Below are 14,426 nucleotides of genomic sequence, written 5' to 3' on the forward strand. Positions count from 1 at the left end.
TGTTAAGCAGAGAAATGTTAAAGATATAAGATAATAAAGGTCTTTTACACAAAGTAGGTTGTGTTTCCACCAGCAAGCAGCACAGAAAGACAGAGCAGTTTGAGTAAAGTTTATTATTTCTGAGGAGACATTGAACATTTTTATATCAACTATAATAAACCCATCCTAATAGTGCATACAGTTAAATAGTCTGTTTCTACATTCTGCATTCATTACTGTTCCAGTTTCTGCACACAAAATGTCCAGTGTAGCTCAGGGACAAATTAAATCTCACACCTCACTTATAGTTTTTATAAACACTTTTACTAACTTTTTATTTTGGATCACAAAACCTCACAGATGAGTTATTAGACATCCAAACTCCAGCGTATAGAGGCTGAGTGAATGTGGTGTGGACTCTGTGGAGGAGCCTCATGGTGTCAGAGATGCTGTAGAAGGACAGAGTTCCTGCACTGTGATCCACATACACTCCTATTCTGGAGGATGATGGACCTCGGAGCTCAGTCTCAATGTTGTTGTGCCAGAAAGCGACAGAGGAACAAAAAAACTCCAGACTCCAGGACTGACTGTTGCATCCAAACCCACAGTCATCACCCCGTCCTTTCCTGCTGATCTCTTTATATGATACTGATATGTACACATCATCGCTCCTCTCCACCTCCCAGTAACAGCGTCCACACACACTCTCCTTACACAACACCTGAGTCCAGGAGTCAAATCTCTCTGGATGATCAGAGTATTGCTGTTGTGTCTCACTCCGTCTCACCACTCTGTTCTTCTCAGACAGAATGAGATGATGGTTTGCTGTGTTTGGATCCAGAGTCAGATAACAGAAATCTACAGTAATAAAATATCCACATGTTAGATGTTAATCACAGGATTTATAATAAGTGTGTGTGAGACACCTGTCTGTGCTTCTATCCTCCTAATGCAGCTCAATAAACATGGATCAGATTTAGATCAACAATACAGACATTTTAACTTGTATGAGTTTGTGTGTGTGTATTTTGTATGCGTTTGTGTCTGTGTGTGTGTATTTGTATGCGTTTGTGTCTGTGTGTGTGCGTGTGTGTTTGTGTGTCTGTATCTGTGTGTGTGTGTGTAAAACCTACACTGCAGAAAATCTTCTCTGCTCTTTGGTTCTGAAGGTAAAATCATCTTAACTGCTACAGCTTTGGAGACACAGAGACAAAATGGAGACAGAAAAATGAGGTGGAAACAGTTTAAAGTGTAAATGTGAAAAATTTGCTTCCTCACGTTTATTTCAGACGTCAACAATGTCACCATCTCAATTTATTCATCAGCTACGATTTTCTCCACAAATGTAAGATTTGTACTTTGTTTGTCTGCTAAATTGATCTTGATGTCATTTACAAGACTGATGCTAATACTGTGTGATTTTCTGCAGTCTTGTTCCTGCTTACTTCTTATTTCTGTTAGATGAATTTTATGGCTCTTTTTACTGTGATACAGAAACAATGTTTGTTTGTTCACCTTGTGGTCTGATTTTGTTGAATTCCTCACAGATTTGTTCGACTCGTTTTTTCAGATCTGAGAGAGATTTCCTCACTCCATCAAATGAGAGATGTTGATTGACAGTGAAGCTGGGTGAGTCGTCACATCCAGGAGAAACACAGAGAGACGGGAAACTCTACAGAGAGGAAACACATCATAGAGAAGGAGAAAAGTGGACGAGAGGAACGAATGAATCTCAGACTGAATCAGAACAAAGACACACTTGTGATCTCAGACAGGAACATTTCTTGTTGCTGTAATGAGCTTTTAGGAGGAAACTTTGTGAGGAACAGCGCCCTCTGTAGATCAGACAGTGAGTGTTACCTGGAGGAAGTGGATGTCATCGTGTGTGTGTGTGTGTGAAAGCTGCTCCAGCTCAGTGACTCTCCTCTTAAGATCAGAAATCTCCTGCTCCAGTTGATTCAGGAGTCGTTCAGCTCGACTAACTTCATCTTTCTCCTGAGCTCTGATCAGCTCCGTCACCTCCGAGCGCTTTTTCTCCATGGAGCTGATCATCTCAGTAAAGATCCTCTCGCTGTCATCTACTGCTGCCTGTGAACGCTTCTGTAAGGACACACACACACACACACACACACACACACACAGACACACACACACGCAAAGACACACACACACACACACACACACACATACATACACACACACGTGCACACACACAAACACACACACACGCGCGCACACACAAACACACACACAGAGATCCATTTAAAGATCAACTCTCTCTCTCACAGTGACTCTACAATGTGTGTGTTTATGTGAATCTCTCAGTTTCCTCCTCACCTTAATAATGTCCACAGTCTGTTTCAGCTCCTGCACCTTCTTCTGCTTCTCCTGGATCCTCTGCTGGGATTTTATCTGATCCTCCTTTAACTCATTCTGAGACCAAATAAAATAGGTTTAATTAATAGAAATAAAAGTAAAATACAAAGAATTGTAGCTGTAATTAAATAAGAAACTATGATCATTGTCCCCAGCACACATCATCACACTCATCACCCTCTCCTTTCCTGCTGATCTCTTTATATCAGACTGCTCTTAACATGGTGCCCTGTGATGATGTGGAGTCCCACCAGGGGGAACTCTCCTTGTTACCACCAGAGGTTCCTCAACCTGGATCAGGACAAATATATCTAGACCAAACTATGAGCAGAAGCTTCCCAGATCTCCAGCTCAGGGTTCTTTTTAGATTTCCACAATCACTTTCACTAACTCGTTTAGTTGAAGGTGTTGTTTGTACTCGAAAATGACCTTAAACATCTTCCACTGGTATTACACCATATGTCAGATGTACATATATAGTATTTTACATTTTACATTAATATTTTTAAATTCATTTTAAACTTTAATTGTATGTATTTATTTATTTTTATTCTTATTTTTCTTCTATTATTATATATATATATATATATTTATTTCTTACTTCTGTTTCTATACTTCTGTAAAGTTGCTTTGAGTCAATATGAATTGTTAAAATAGACTGAATTAGAATTTAAATTAGAATTTGTAGTGTGTGAGCATATATAAATATAAAGTCCATATAAATGTGTCTTAAAGAAGCTTCAACACTATACTGAAGCTACAGAATCTTTGTCATATAACCAATCAGATCACCTCAATAGAAATTAGATTAGAAATAGAATTTGTAGAAATTGACTTAAAAAAGAATAATAATATCCAGTTCTCACCTGTTTTTTAGTTCTTTCTGCTTTAGCTGGAACTGTATCATGACCTTTGTGTTGATCCACCGTACACAAGTAACAGATGAAGCTTTGGTCAGTACGACAGTAGATCTCCATCAGTTTGTCATGTTCAGAGCAGATCTTCTCTTGGAGTTCTGCACAGGCTTCAACTAACTTGTGCTTCTTAAAGGCAGGAGACTGATAGTGAGGTTTAAGATGATCTTCACAATAGGAGGCCTGACAAACCAGACAGGACTTGACGGCTTTGTGTTTTCTCCCTGTGCAGAAATCACACTCCACATCTCCAGGTCCAGCGTAACAGTGAGCAGGAGAAGCAGCTTGGAGTTCAGTCTGCTTCAGTTCCTCCACCACTTCAGCCAGCATGTTGTTCCTGTGTAGAACAGGCCTTGGAGTGAAAGGCTCTCTACACTGAGGACAGCTGTAGACACCCTTCACATCCTCCTGATCCCAGTGAGCATTAATACACACCTTACAGAAACTGCGACCACAGGAAATAGTCACTGGATCATTCAGGATATACAGACACACTGGACAGCTGAACTGATCCTGAGCTACTGAAATACTGGCCTCTGCCATATTCCTGCACTCACACTGAGAGAGAGAGAGAGAGAGAGAGAGAGAGAGAGAGAGAGAGAGAGAGAGAGAGAGAGAGAGAGAGAGCGAGCGAGAGAGAGAGCGAGCGAGAGAGCGAGCGAGCTAGCTATAAATTTTGTATGAACTGAATGAAATGAACTTCCTGGTTCAGTGTGTTATTGTGTAACAGAGAGATGAGGTGTGGCTTTATAGATAAAGTGAAGTTACACAACAGGAGAGAGATTTGTAGAGTTCTATAAGTTTCAGAGAAAAGGAGCTCAGACTTTAACCACTTACACACAAAACACTCTGACCTGCACTGGTAAAAATGATGTGTTGGATTTACTTAAAATATTCATGCACCATTTTTACATCACACTTTTTAAGTAAACCCAACTTGGAAAAAATGTAACTTAAAATTAACAATAAAACCGTTGTTATATGTTCTTTCTAATTGGTTTGGAGTCAGACCACTTCATTTATTGAATGTGAAATTTTCCCATTAATAATAACAATTGTATGATATATGCCTTCTCTTTTTCAATCCCATGATCATTAAAGTGTATCATTATATCCAGTCCACTCAACTGCAATTCAATGTTCAATTTTTTCTTAATTAAATTCTCCACCTCAATCCAAAATATTTTTGTATGTATGCGATGGAAAAACAAATGAAAAAAACTAGTTTCCTTTTCACCTTTACAGAAATTACAGGAGTAATCAATATCTAATTTAAAACGTTCCAGCACATGTTTTACTGGGTTTATTCTATGCATTATTTTAAAAGAGACTTCTTATTAACATAGAATGTATCCACCGTTCCCCAAGCTTTACGTCAATTCACATCCTCAAACACAGAAGACCAGAAAAAACTAGCTGGAGGATAAGCAATATTATTAAGTAAATTCCTAATATTTAATTAATATTTTAAATAAATATTTTACCCTTGATATCTGTAAAATTTCGATCTTCCTCCTGTAATGCATTCCTCAGAAGTATCAGTACTTTTTGGGGAATTCCATCCATTACAACAGTAAATTCTTTAGGTCTAACTGGTATTTTAAATTTATTCAAAAAATCTCTATATGTCAATAAATTTCCATCATTATTTAAAAGCTGACTAACTAATATAATATTGTTTTCAACCCAGTATTAAAAAAAGAGAGATTTATTTTTGTATATGATGTCTTTGTTATTCCAAATATAATATCTCCTATAGGTGAAAAGTGTCAGGGAGCTCCCTGCTTCTTCCACCACGCGAGTCCCGCCCGCACGGAGACCTTCGCCAGTCTACTGATTTGGTTCACCTGACACTCGTTACCTCACACACATAAATCCCTCACGCCCAACAATACCCTTTGTTCGTTATTGATTGTATGGAATTCGCTGGATGCAACACGTCTCTAAGCTTCTGCTCTACGCCGCGCTTCCTCCAGCGTACCTGTGGATTTATACCTGCACGAACTGCCTTTCGCCACTTCGGGACTTTGTGGGCCGCGTTCACGGAACGCACCACCGGATATATCCTTGTATTTGCATGCTTTTGTGTTTACATGCCCGGTTTGGTGAATAAACATTGATTCATTTGCTTACCTCGGCTTCCGCATAACAGCCAGTGTCCATGCCATGAGAGCTTGTTTAGGAAATTTTGCAAGTTTAACCGATATTTTTTCGATTGAATAATTACACTTTAATAAAACTTGGGTCACCCAATTAGTTGGGAAAGGAGTTCCAAATACTATCTTTAATTTTTAAATATTGAAAAAGCCAATTCATTTTAAATACATTGTTTTAATGCATCATAACTCAACACCTCTAAACGACCATGATCTTTGGAAATGCTTAAAATTTATTTTCTCAGATAATGAGGCTTGTTTTTCCAAATAAAATCAAAAAGTATTTTATCTAATTGTTTGGTAACTTTAGGGGGAAAGTCTAACGATAATGACACATATACTGATCTAGAGATTCCTTCGGATTTTGACAAAAGCACCTTCCCCTGAATTGACAAATCCCTTTGTAACCACACATTAAACTTCTTATTCGTTTTGTTTATAATTGGATTAAAGTTTAAACTATTATGCAGATATTCATCTTTACGTATAACAACTACCAGACATGTTATTTGATTTGCAATTGGAATATTCCAGAGATTAGGTAAATGACAATCTTTAAGAGGAAACAGAACTGACTTAATCACATTCATTCTTAGCCCTGATACATCTGAATAATCTTTTATGCATTCCACAGCTTTACTGATTTCATTCCTATCTTTAACATGTATCTGCAAACTGACACAAATGTTTTTCCTAATGTTGTAATTCCTTGAAAATGTGAAGAGCCATTATTTGTGTTGCTAATAAAAACAAAAAGGGCGAGATCGGACATCCCTGTCTAATCCCTCTATTTATTTCAAATCTTCCAGATGTCCCCCTTGCTAATTTTACAGAAAATACATCCTTTGTATAGAGTTTTGATAGCTTTTTGAAAACAACTGGTAAATAAATAAAAGGTTTTGCTCTATGGTATCAAATGCCTTGTGAAAATCAATAAAAAAGACAAAACTATCATCTAAGACATAATGATTGTCTATCATATCTAGGATCAATCTAATATTATTACTAATGTGTCTTTCTTGAATAAATCCAGTCTGTTCCTCATCTATAATATTTTCCAATCCTTTTTTTAGTCTTTTGGCAAAAATTAAAGCCCATAGTTTGGCATCATTATTTAATAGACTAACGGGTCTCAGATTTTCTAAATATAGAGTATTTTTTTCTGGTTTTGGAATTAATGTAATAACGCCTTGTCTTAAAAAATCGGGCAATTCCTCTTTTCAACAGATTCTATGAAGACAGCTAACAAAAAGGGAGCTAATTTATATCTAAACACTTTATAGAACTCACTAACAAGTCCATCATTACCTGGAGAACGATTATCTTTAAGGTTGCCAATACACTCTTTAACTTCCTCTAATCTTAAATCACCATCACAAAACAATTTAAAATAATCAACAATAACTTTGGCCTTGTCTGTAACACTATCCAGAAAGTCATTCAGATCAGGAGATACAAAATTGGAAGTATACAGTACAGGTCTTTATAAAACTAACAAACTTTGATATCTTTTTTCCATCCTCTGTGACTGTATTATTAATTAACAACTTGCTTACAGAAGTCAATTCACCATTCCTTTTCTCCAAATGAAAGAAATACTTAGTATTTTTTTTCACCATGTTCCAACCATTTATGTCTTGACCTGATAAAAACACCCTCTGCTTTTTCTTGATAAATGTTGTACTTGTTACAACAATTGTACTGGTAATGATGATACATCCATCAAATCCTGTACATTCAAATCACCTTTACTAGACAGTTGCATTATTTCTTTTATAACACTATATTCTTTTTGTCTTTTAACTGAAGCAATCGATTTCCTCATTAAAATAAATAGGTTCCTAATTTTGTATTTCATAAACTTTCAGTATTTTACCCTGAGACCAGTGCTTCTCTATTAACTTTGATACCATCGTTTTAAAATGATCATCATTTAGTAACTTTTTATTCAACTTCCAATAACCCCTTGTTAGTTTAAATTCAGCTGAACCATGCATATTAATCAAAATTGATATACTCTTATGGTCAGTTAAAACTCACGGCTCTATAGAAACAGTCTGGACATATTGTTCCAGTTCATGTGATATTAGGAAAAATCAATGCGTGATTGTTTGGAATCATCTTTGTTGCTCCATGTATATCGTCATGAACGCGGGACAAACCAGACCCAAATGAAATAAACAGGGTTTAATAACAAAATAACACTAAACAGGACACGGACTAAAGACAGGACAAGACAACAGTAGATTCCGCGCTGCACAAGGCAACGCGGCGCAGTTATATTGACAGGTTAATGACAATGGGAAACAGGTGTGTAGAAACGGAAGGAGCAGACAAGGGCGGGGCAGACACGTGACGAAGAACATGCACGTGGCCAAAGTCCGTGCTGAGTCCTGACATTTATATTCTTTTGTCTGGATTTTTGAGGCACCAAATGTCAACTAAACCTATACGGTTACATACATTCCTGATTTCACAACGAGTTTCATTGCTTCTTGATGGCCATCGATTCATAACTTCATCAAATACACTAGTGAAATCACCCCCATACTATTTTTGCTAAGGGAAATTTATTTTTAATTTGCTTTAGATTAATTTCGATATTTGTGAAAAACCTTTCATTTAGCCGTCTATTATTAGTGGCATATGAATTCACAAGAGTGTAATGAGTTTGATTAATGTTAACATGTATTATTACCATTCTTCCCAAACTTTTATATTTAAGTGAGCCGCGTTGCCGAGTGCAGCGCGGAATCATTAGCTATGTTTACCCCTTCGTCATGTCTAGTCGTTGTTAAGTGTCGTCATTTGTATTGTTTCAGTTATCGTATTTTGTCTTTGTATTCACTATTTATGAAACCCCTTTCATTTGAAGCTATCCTGCATACGGGTCTGTCTCCTTCCTCCTTTGGTTGTGACACCCTTGAACTTTCCTTTTAGAATAGCGACCCCTGCAGACCTAGTGCTGAAATGTGAAAACCATATGTCATTTCCCCATTGACTTCTCCAGAACCTTTCATCTTCCTTACAAGAATGTGTTTCTTGAACGAAATAAAAATCGAAACCCTTTCCTTTACAATATAAAAACAATGATTTCCTTTTCAAAAGATCATGTAAACCTCTGGCATTAATAGAAAAAACTGAAATAGACATGAAAACTTACACTTGTCCCTTTTATAACAAAAATAAATTCTTAAACTATAGTCTTTAACTTGCTGTTGTTGCATAAATATCTTCTATATAATCCTCTGCAACATACAATGAAAATGTAAATGCAGAATATCTACCGTTACATATGAACACTTTTTCAAACATTTTTTAAGTAGATTGTATAGGTGCCATTCTTAACATAACTACAACTTGTTACCAATATAGCCTGCATAAGTCGGCTGTTGCTTACTCGAAAATAAGGAAAGTTGCTTGCTCTGATCAATATATGTTCCAGTTAACGAAACATTATTATATATATATATATATATATTCTCTACAAAAATAAATCTCTCTTTGACAACTTGTTCAAAAATGACCTTCTGTTAGTTGGACAGCTTTTTAATTCACAGGACAGACTCTATAACTATTCGGATTTTTTACAGAAATATAAAAATATGTAACTACTAGTGAATACTCTATTGTTTGCAATGCTATTCCTTCTGTTGTGTTTTTTTGTTGTTGCATGGTTCTACATTTCCATGGCCATGTACTCACTCTTACTGACACAAAAAAAAACATAAAAATAAATGTAAAATCAGAGCTCTTTCAGAGAGAATTAATGACAATTCCTTATATTATACCATATTGGAATAATATTGTAGAGAATTTACCATGGGAGAACGTGTGGTCCTTGTCACATAAGTATCTGCTTACTAATGAAACTATCCAATGCTCTATTAATCCCAAAGCAATGAAAACTGTTTCTCTTTATTTATCCTTTTTGTCCTCTTAAGGTTTACGTAACATATGTTATTGTTGTTGTATTATTACAATGGCAACTTATTTGTGTTTATGTACTTTTTCTTTTTTTGTGTTTCACATGTGTATTGATATAATGCTCTGATGTTTTGTACTGTTTAATAAAAAAACATCTCACATACAAAAACTGTTGAAACTAGTACACTAACATTACTATTTTATAGAAACGTCAGGAGAAAAGAAAAAAGAAAGAAAACAATTTAAGATTGTTTAAAAAAGAGATCTTTCCTGTTCAATCACAAAAACGACTCATCACTTTGGTGAATAGTTTCCAAATATTTGAGAAATGTTTTGACCTGAATCAAAGAATCGGCACATTGCTGCTTGTACTACAATATTTTTCCGGAAGCCTTCATACCATATTACGATGTTATACCTTTTTTTTAACCACAGCTCACAAAAAAAAATAATAATAAAATTCCCCTCATTTAGTGAAGAACTAAATGACCCCAAAGGTTCCAAAACTTTCAAGATATTGATGAACGGATTCAAAGAATCGATTAATTCCCAAACGACACACCAACACTATTTACCTCAGCGAAATCTCTAGGCCAGGGCTATTCAATTAGTTTGTCCTGTGGGTCAGTTCATGAACAGCGTCCCAAACGAGGCCCGTGTTGTATTTTGAAACTGCATTAGAACATGAACTGAAATTTAACTGCAAATAAAATAAGTTCACAAAATGGAAAATATCATTGTTTCATGGTGTTTTTTTCTCTTACAGTTTTTTTCTCTCGAACAAAGTCACGTGACTCCTGCTCTGTACTGCGACTGTGTAGAAGACTGAACTGAGAGAATATACAGTTTATTTACAGTTTATTCCTCCACTTCTGAAGTCTGTCACCATATTATAAAAGATTGAGGAAGGAGTCTGAATAATTCCAGAGTGCACTGTATGTTAAGTGGACTGTTAAGCAGAAAAATGTAAAAGATATAAGATAATAAAGGTCTTTTACACACAGTAGGTTGTGTTTCCACCAGCAAGCAGCACAGAAAGACAGAGCAGTTTGAGTAAAGTTTATTATTTCTGAGGAGACATTGAACATTTTTATATCAATTATAATAAACCCATCCTAATAGTGCATACAGTTAAATAGTCTGTTTCTACATTCTGCATTCATTACTGTTCCAGTTTCTGCACACAAAATGTCCAGTGTAACTCAGGGACAAATTAAATCTCACACCTCACTTATAGTTTTTATAAACACTTTTACTAACTTTTTATTTTGGATCACAAAACCTCACAGATGAGTTATAACTCCACATCCTGACTCCAACATATAGATGCTGAGTGAATGTGGTGTGGACTCTGTGGAGGAGCCTCATGGTGTCAGAGACGCTGTAGAAGGACAGAGTTCCTGCGCTGTGATCCACATACACTCCTATTCTGGAGGATGATGGACCTCGGAGCTCAGTATAAATATTGCTGTGCCAGAAATAGACAGAGGAAGAATAAAACTCCAGACTCCAAGACTGACTGTTGTGTCCAAACAAACATTCATTACCCCGTCCTTTCCTGCTAATCTCTTCATATGACACTGATATGTCCACATCACCTCTCCTCTCCACCTCCCAGTAACAGCGTCCACACACACTCTCCTTACACAACACCTGAGTATAGATGTCAAATCTCTCTGGATGATCAGAGTATCGCTGTTGTGTCTTACTCCGTGTCACCACTCTGTTCTTCTCAGACAGAATGAGTCGAGGATGTGCTGTGTTTGTATCCAGAGTCAGATAACAGAAATCTACAGTAATAAAATGTCCACATGTTAGATGTTAATCACAGGATTTATAATAAGTGTGTGTGAGACACCTGTCTGTGCTTCTATCCTCCTAATGCAGCTCAATAAACATGGATCAGATCTAGATCAACAATAAAACATGTCTGTGTGTGTATGTTTTTGTCTGTGTTTTGTAAACCTACATTTTAACTCTGTCTGTGTATATTTGTGTGTGTGTGTTTGTATGTGTGTGTGTTTCTGTGTGTGTGTATGTTTGTGTGTGTGTGTGTGTGTGTGTGTGTGTGTAAAACATACACTGCAGAAAATCTTCTCTGCTCTTTGGTTCTGAAGGTAAAATCATCTGAACTGCTGCAGCTTTGGAGACACAGAGACAAAATGGAGACACAGAGACAAAATGGAGACAGAAAAATGATGTGGAAACAGTTTAAAGTGTGTGTGTGTGTGTGTGTGTGTGTATTTGTATGCGTCTGTGTGTGTGTATTTGTATGCGTTTGTGTCTGTGTGTGTGTGTGTGTGTGTATTTGTATTTGTGTGTGTGTGTAAAACCTACACTGCAGAAAATCTTCTCTGCTCTTTGGTTCTGAAGGTAAAATCATCTTAACTGCTGCAGCTTGACACAGAGACAAAATGGAGACACAGAGACAAAATGGAGACAGAAAAATGAGGTGGAAACAGTTTAAAGTGTGAATGTGAAAAATTTGCTTCCTCACGTTTATTTCAGACGTCAACAACGTCACCATCTCAATTTATTCATCAGCTACGATTTTCTCCACAAATGTAAGATTTGTACTTTGTTTGTCTGCTAAATTGATCTTGATGTCATTTACAAGACTGATGCTAATGGGTAGTTGACAAATGACCAAGAAAAAGTAATTTTTTTGGAAAGCATAACTTTTTAAGGTACATATAAGTTACATATATTTGTAAGTTACATATATTTGTGGAGTATGAAAACTGCAGTTTCAGAAAATAGTACTGGTCACTCATTTTGTCAATGACTTCACATATTTTTTTCACCTTTTCACTCAACAATACTGTAAATGTGTCCTATGGTGTGACATTTAAAAAGTACTAAGAAATTATATTAAATAACATAAAATAAATACTTGAGACAGAATTGTTCACATTATTAAAACATTATTTTCTTAAAGTGATATTTATTTTACATGAAAGTACTAATTAGAATCATTTTCACCATGAATAGATGAAGTTGACAAACTTTTCCCTGTGGGGTGTCACACCAAAGGACAAAAAAACTTCTCATGGCCTTCATAGGGGTCTTCAGTCACATGACCTTGAGTGGGTCTTTCAATTAAATGTAGTTGTCCATGATATTGCCCAAATTAAAATTAGGTTTTTGCATAACACCAAAGGACATTTTTTTCTGTGACAAACTTTATGAAATTCCTACACTTTTAGAAATGTATGTATATGAAAAGTGATGGCCACTTAGTGAAATAGACAGTTGCACAATTATGCCAGGAGTGTTCATTAAAATTTTTAAACATTATTTTCTTTATTTATAAAATGTAATATTTATGAAATAATGTTGTCTACCGTCACACCATAGGACAATTTTGAGATTTGGCTCAAAGTTCTAAAAAAACTAACAATAACTTGGGTATTAAAACAACAAATTCATATAAAACAAGAAAATGTTTAACCATTTACAGTATTCTAAATTATGAAAATGTGAAATAAATTATGTTTTATCTCCTGTGACAGTGAAAAAGCCATGTCATGTCAACTAACCTAATACTGTGTGATTTTCTGCAGTCTTGTTCCTGCTTACTTCTTATTTCTGTTAGATGAATTTTATGGCTCTTTTTACTGTGATACAGAAACAATGTTTGTTTGTTCACCTTGTGGTCTGATTTTGTTGAATTTCTTCTCACAGATTTGTTCGACTCGTTTTTTCAGATCTGAGAGAGATTTCCTCACTCCATCAAATGAGAGATGTTGATTGACAGTGAAGCTGGGTGAGTCGTCACATCCAGGAGAAACACAGAGAGACGGGAAACTCTACAGAGAGGAAACACATCATAGAGAAGGAGAAAAGTGGACGAGAGGAACGAATGAATCTCAGACTGAATCAGAACAAAGACACACTTGTGATCTTAGACAGGAACATTTCTTGTTGCTGTTATGAGGTTTTAAGGAGTAAACTTTGTGGGGAACAGCGCCCTCTGTAGATCAGACAGTGAGTGTTACCTGGAGGAAGTGGTCATATCAATATAAAATAAATATAAATGTGCCTTTAAGAAGCTTCAACACTTTTAGAAGTAAAACAAAATATACTTTGAAATCAGAATAAAGTATCACATGACAGTGTTAGATATCATCATCATCATCATCATCATCATCATCACCGTCATGCCTTTGGCTGTTTAAAGTACACTGACTTGTCTGAGCTGTTTCACATGTCTTTACAAAACACACTGACTTTTAATATGAATCCACCTTACACTGAATGACAGTCATATAACCAATCAGATCACCTCAATAGAAATTAGACTAGAAATTGAATTTGTAGAAATTGAAATAATAAAAAAAAAATAATATCCAGTTCTCACCTGTTTTTTAGTTCTTTCTGCTTTAGCTGAAACAGCAGGAGAAGCAGCTTGGAGTTCAGTCTTCTTCAGTTTCTCCACCACTTCAGCCAGCATGTTGTTCCTGTATAAAACAGGCCTTGGAGTGAAAGTCTCTCTACACTGAGGACAGCTGTAGATGCCCTTCACATCCTCCTGATCCCAGCAGCCATTAATACACACCTTACAGAAACTGTGACCACAGGGAATAATCACTGGATGATTCAGGAGATCCAGACACACTGGACAGCTGAAGTGATACACATAAATATAACCTTCTGAAATACTGGCCTCTGCCATTTTCCTGCATTGAGAGAGTGAGTGGGTTCGTTCCTTCGTCGTTTGTTCGTTGGTTCGTTCGTTAAAATTATTTTTTTATGTTTTGTGTTATAGTGTAACAGAGAAAGAAATGCTGTGGCTTTACAGATAAAAATGAGCTCAGGCTTTTTTTTTAATCAGACTCAGAATCAGAATCAGAATCAGAATCAGGTTTAGTTGGCCAAATGTGTTGACTCACACAAGGAATTTGGTTCCAGCAGTTTGTGACGCTCAAAAGCACAGACATAAATAACACTATACTATACAAACTATACAAGAAAACAATGCGGACGATGAGATACAATATAGACAGAATGAGTATAAAATAAATAAATAATAAAAATATAATAAATAATAAAACTTTGCATTTGTTATTATATG

At 35.9% G+C, this 14,426-nt stretch overlaps 2 protein-coding genes across 2 annotated transcripts in view; both read right to left on the reverse strand.

The window, feature by feature from the left end:
* The window catches only part of LOC113647927 (E3 ubiquitin/ISG15 ligase TRIM25-like), a 62,511-nt gene that overhangs the window by 25,667 nt on the left and 22,418 nt on the right, over window positions 1-14,426 (reverse strand). The window contains exon 6 of the mRNA XM_047820565.1: window positions 11,690-11,749. Within this exon, the coding sequence (XP_047676521.1) occupies window positions 11,690-11,749 (60 nt within the window). The remainder of the gene's footprint in view (window positions 1-11,689; window positions 11,750-14,426) is intronic.
* On the reverse strand, window positions 96-3,836 carry LOC125145898 (E3 ubiquitin/ISG15 ligase TRIM25-like). The gene is made up of 6 exons (XM_047820598.1): window positions 3,222-3,836; window positions 2,317-2,412; window positions 1,840-2,079; window positions 1,495-1,651; window positions 1,113-1,172; window positions 96-837 (listed from the first exon to the last, which is right to left on the reverse strand). Exons 1-6 carry the CDS (start codon window positions 3,810-3,812, stop codon window positions 314-316), a joined length of 1,668 nt encoding a protein of 555 aa, XP_047676554.1. The 5' UTR covers window positions 3,813-3,836; the 3' UTR covers window positions 96-313.

This window comes from Tachysurus fulvidraco, chromosome 11, assembly GCF_022655615.1.
Source record: "Tachysurus fulvidraco isolate hzauxx_2018 chromosome 11, HZAU_PFXX_2.0, whole genome shotgun sequence".
Lineage (NCBI taxonomy): Eukaryota > Metazoa > Chordata > Actinopteri > Siluriformes > Bagridae > Tachysurus > Tachysurus fulvidraco.

Bases quoted from the DNA above. Each gene is read 5' to 3' on its own strand.
- LOC125145898 (XM_047820598.1), bottom strand. From the start codon at position 3,812: ATGGCAGAGGCCAGTATTTCAGTAGCTCAGGATCAGTTCAGCTGTCCA. The intron at 2,413-3,221 runs GTGAGAACTGGA...ATTTGGTCTCAG, and splicing joins CAGAAAGAACTAAAAAACAG to AATGAGTTAAAGGAGGATCA. The intron at 2,080-2,316 runs GTGAGGAGGAAA...GTGTCCTTACAG, and splicing joins AGACTGTGGACATTATTAAG to AAGCGTTCACAGGCAGCAGT.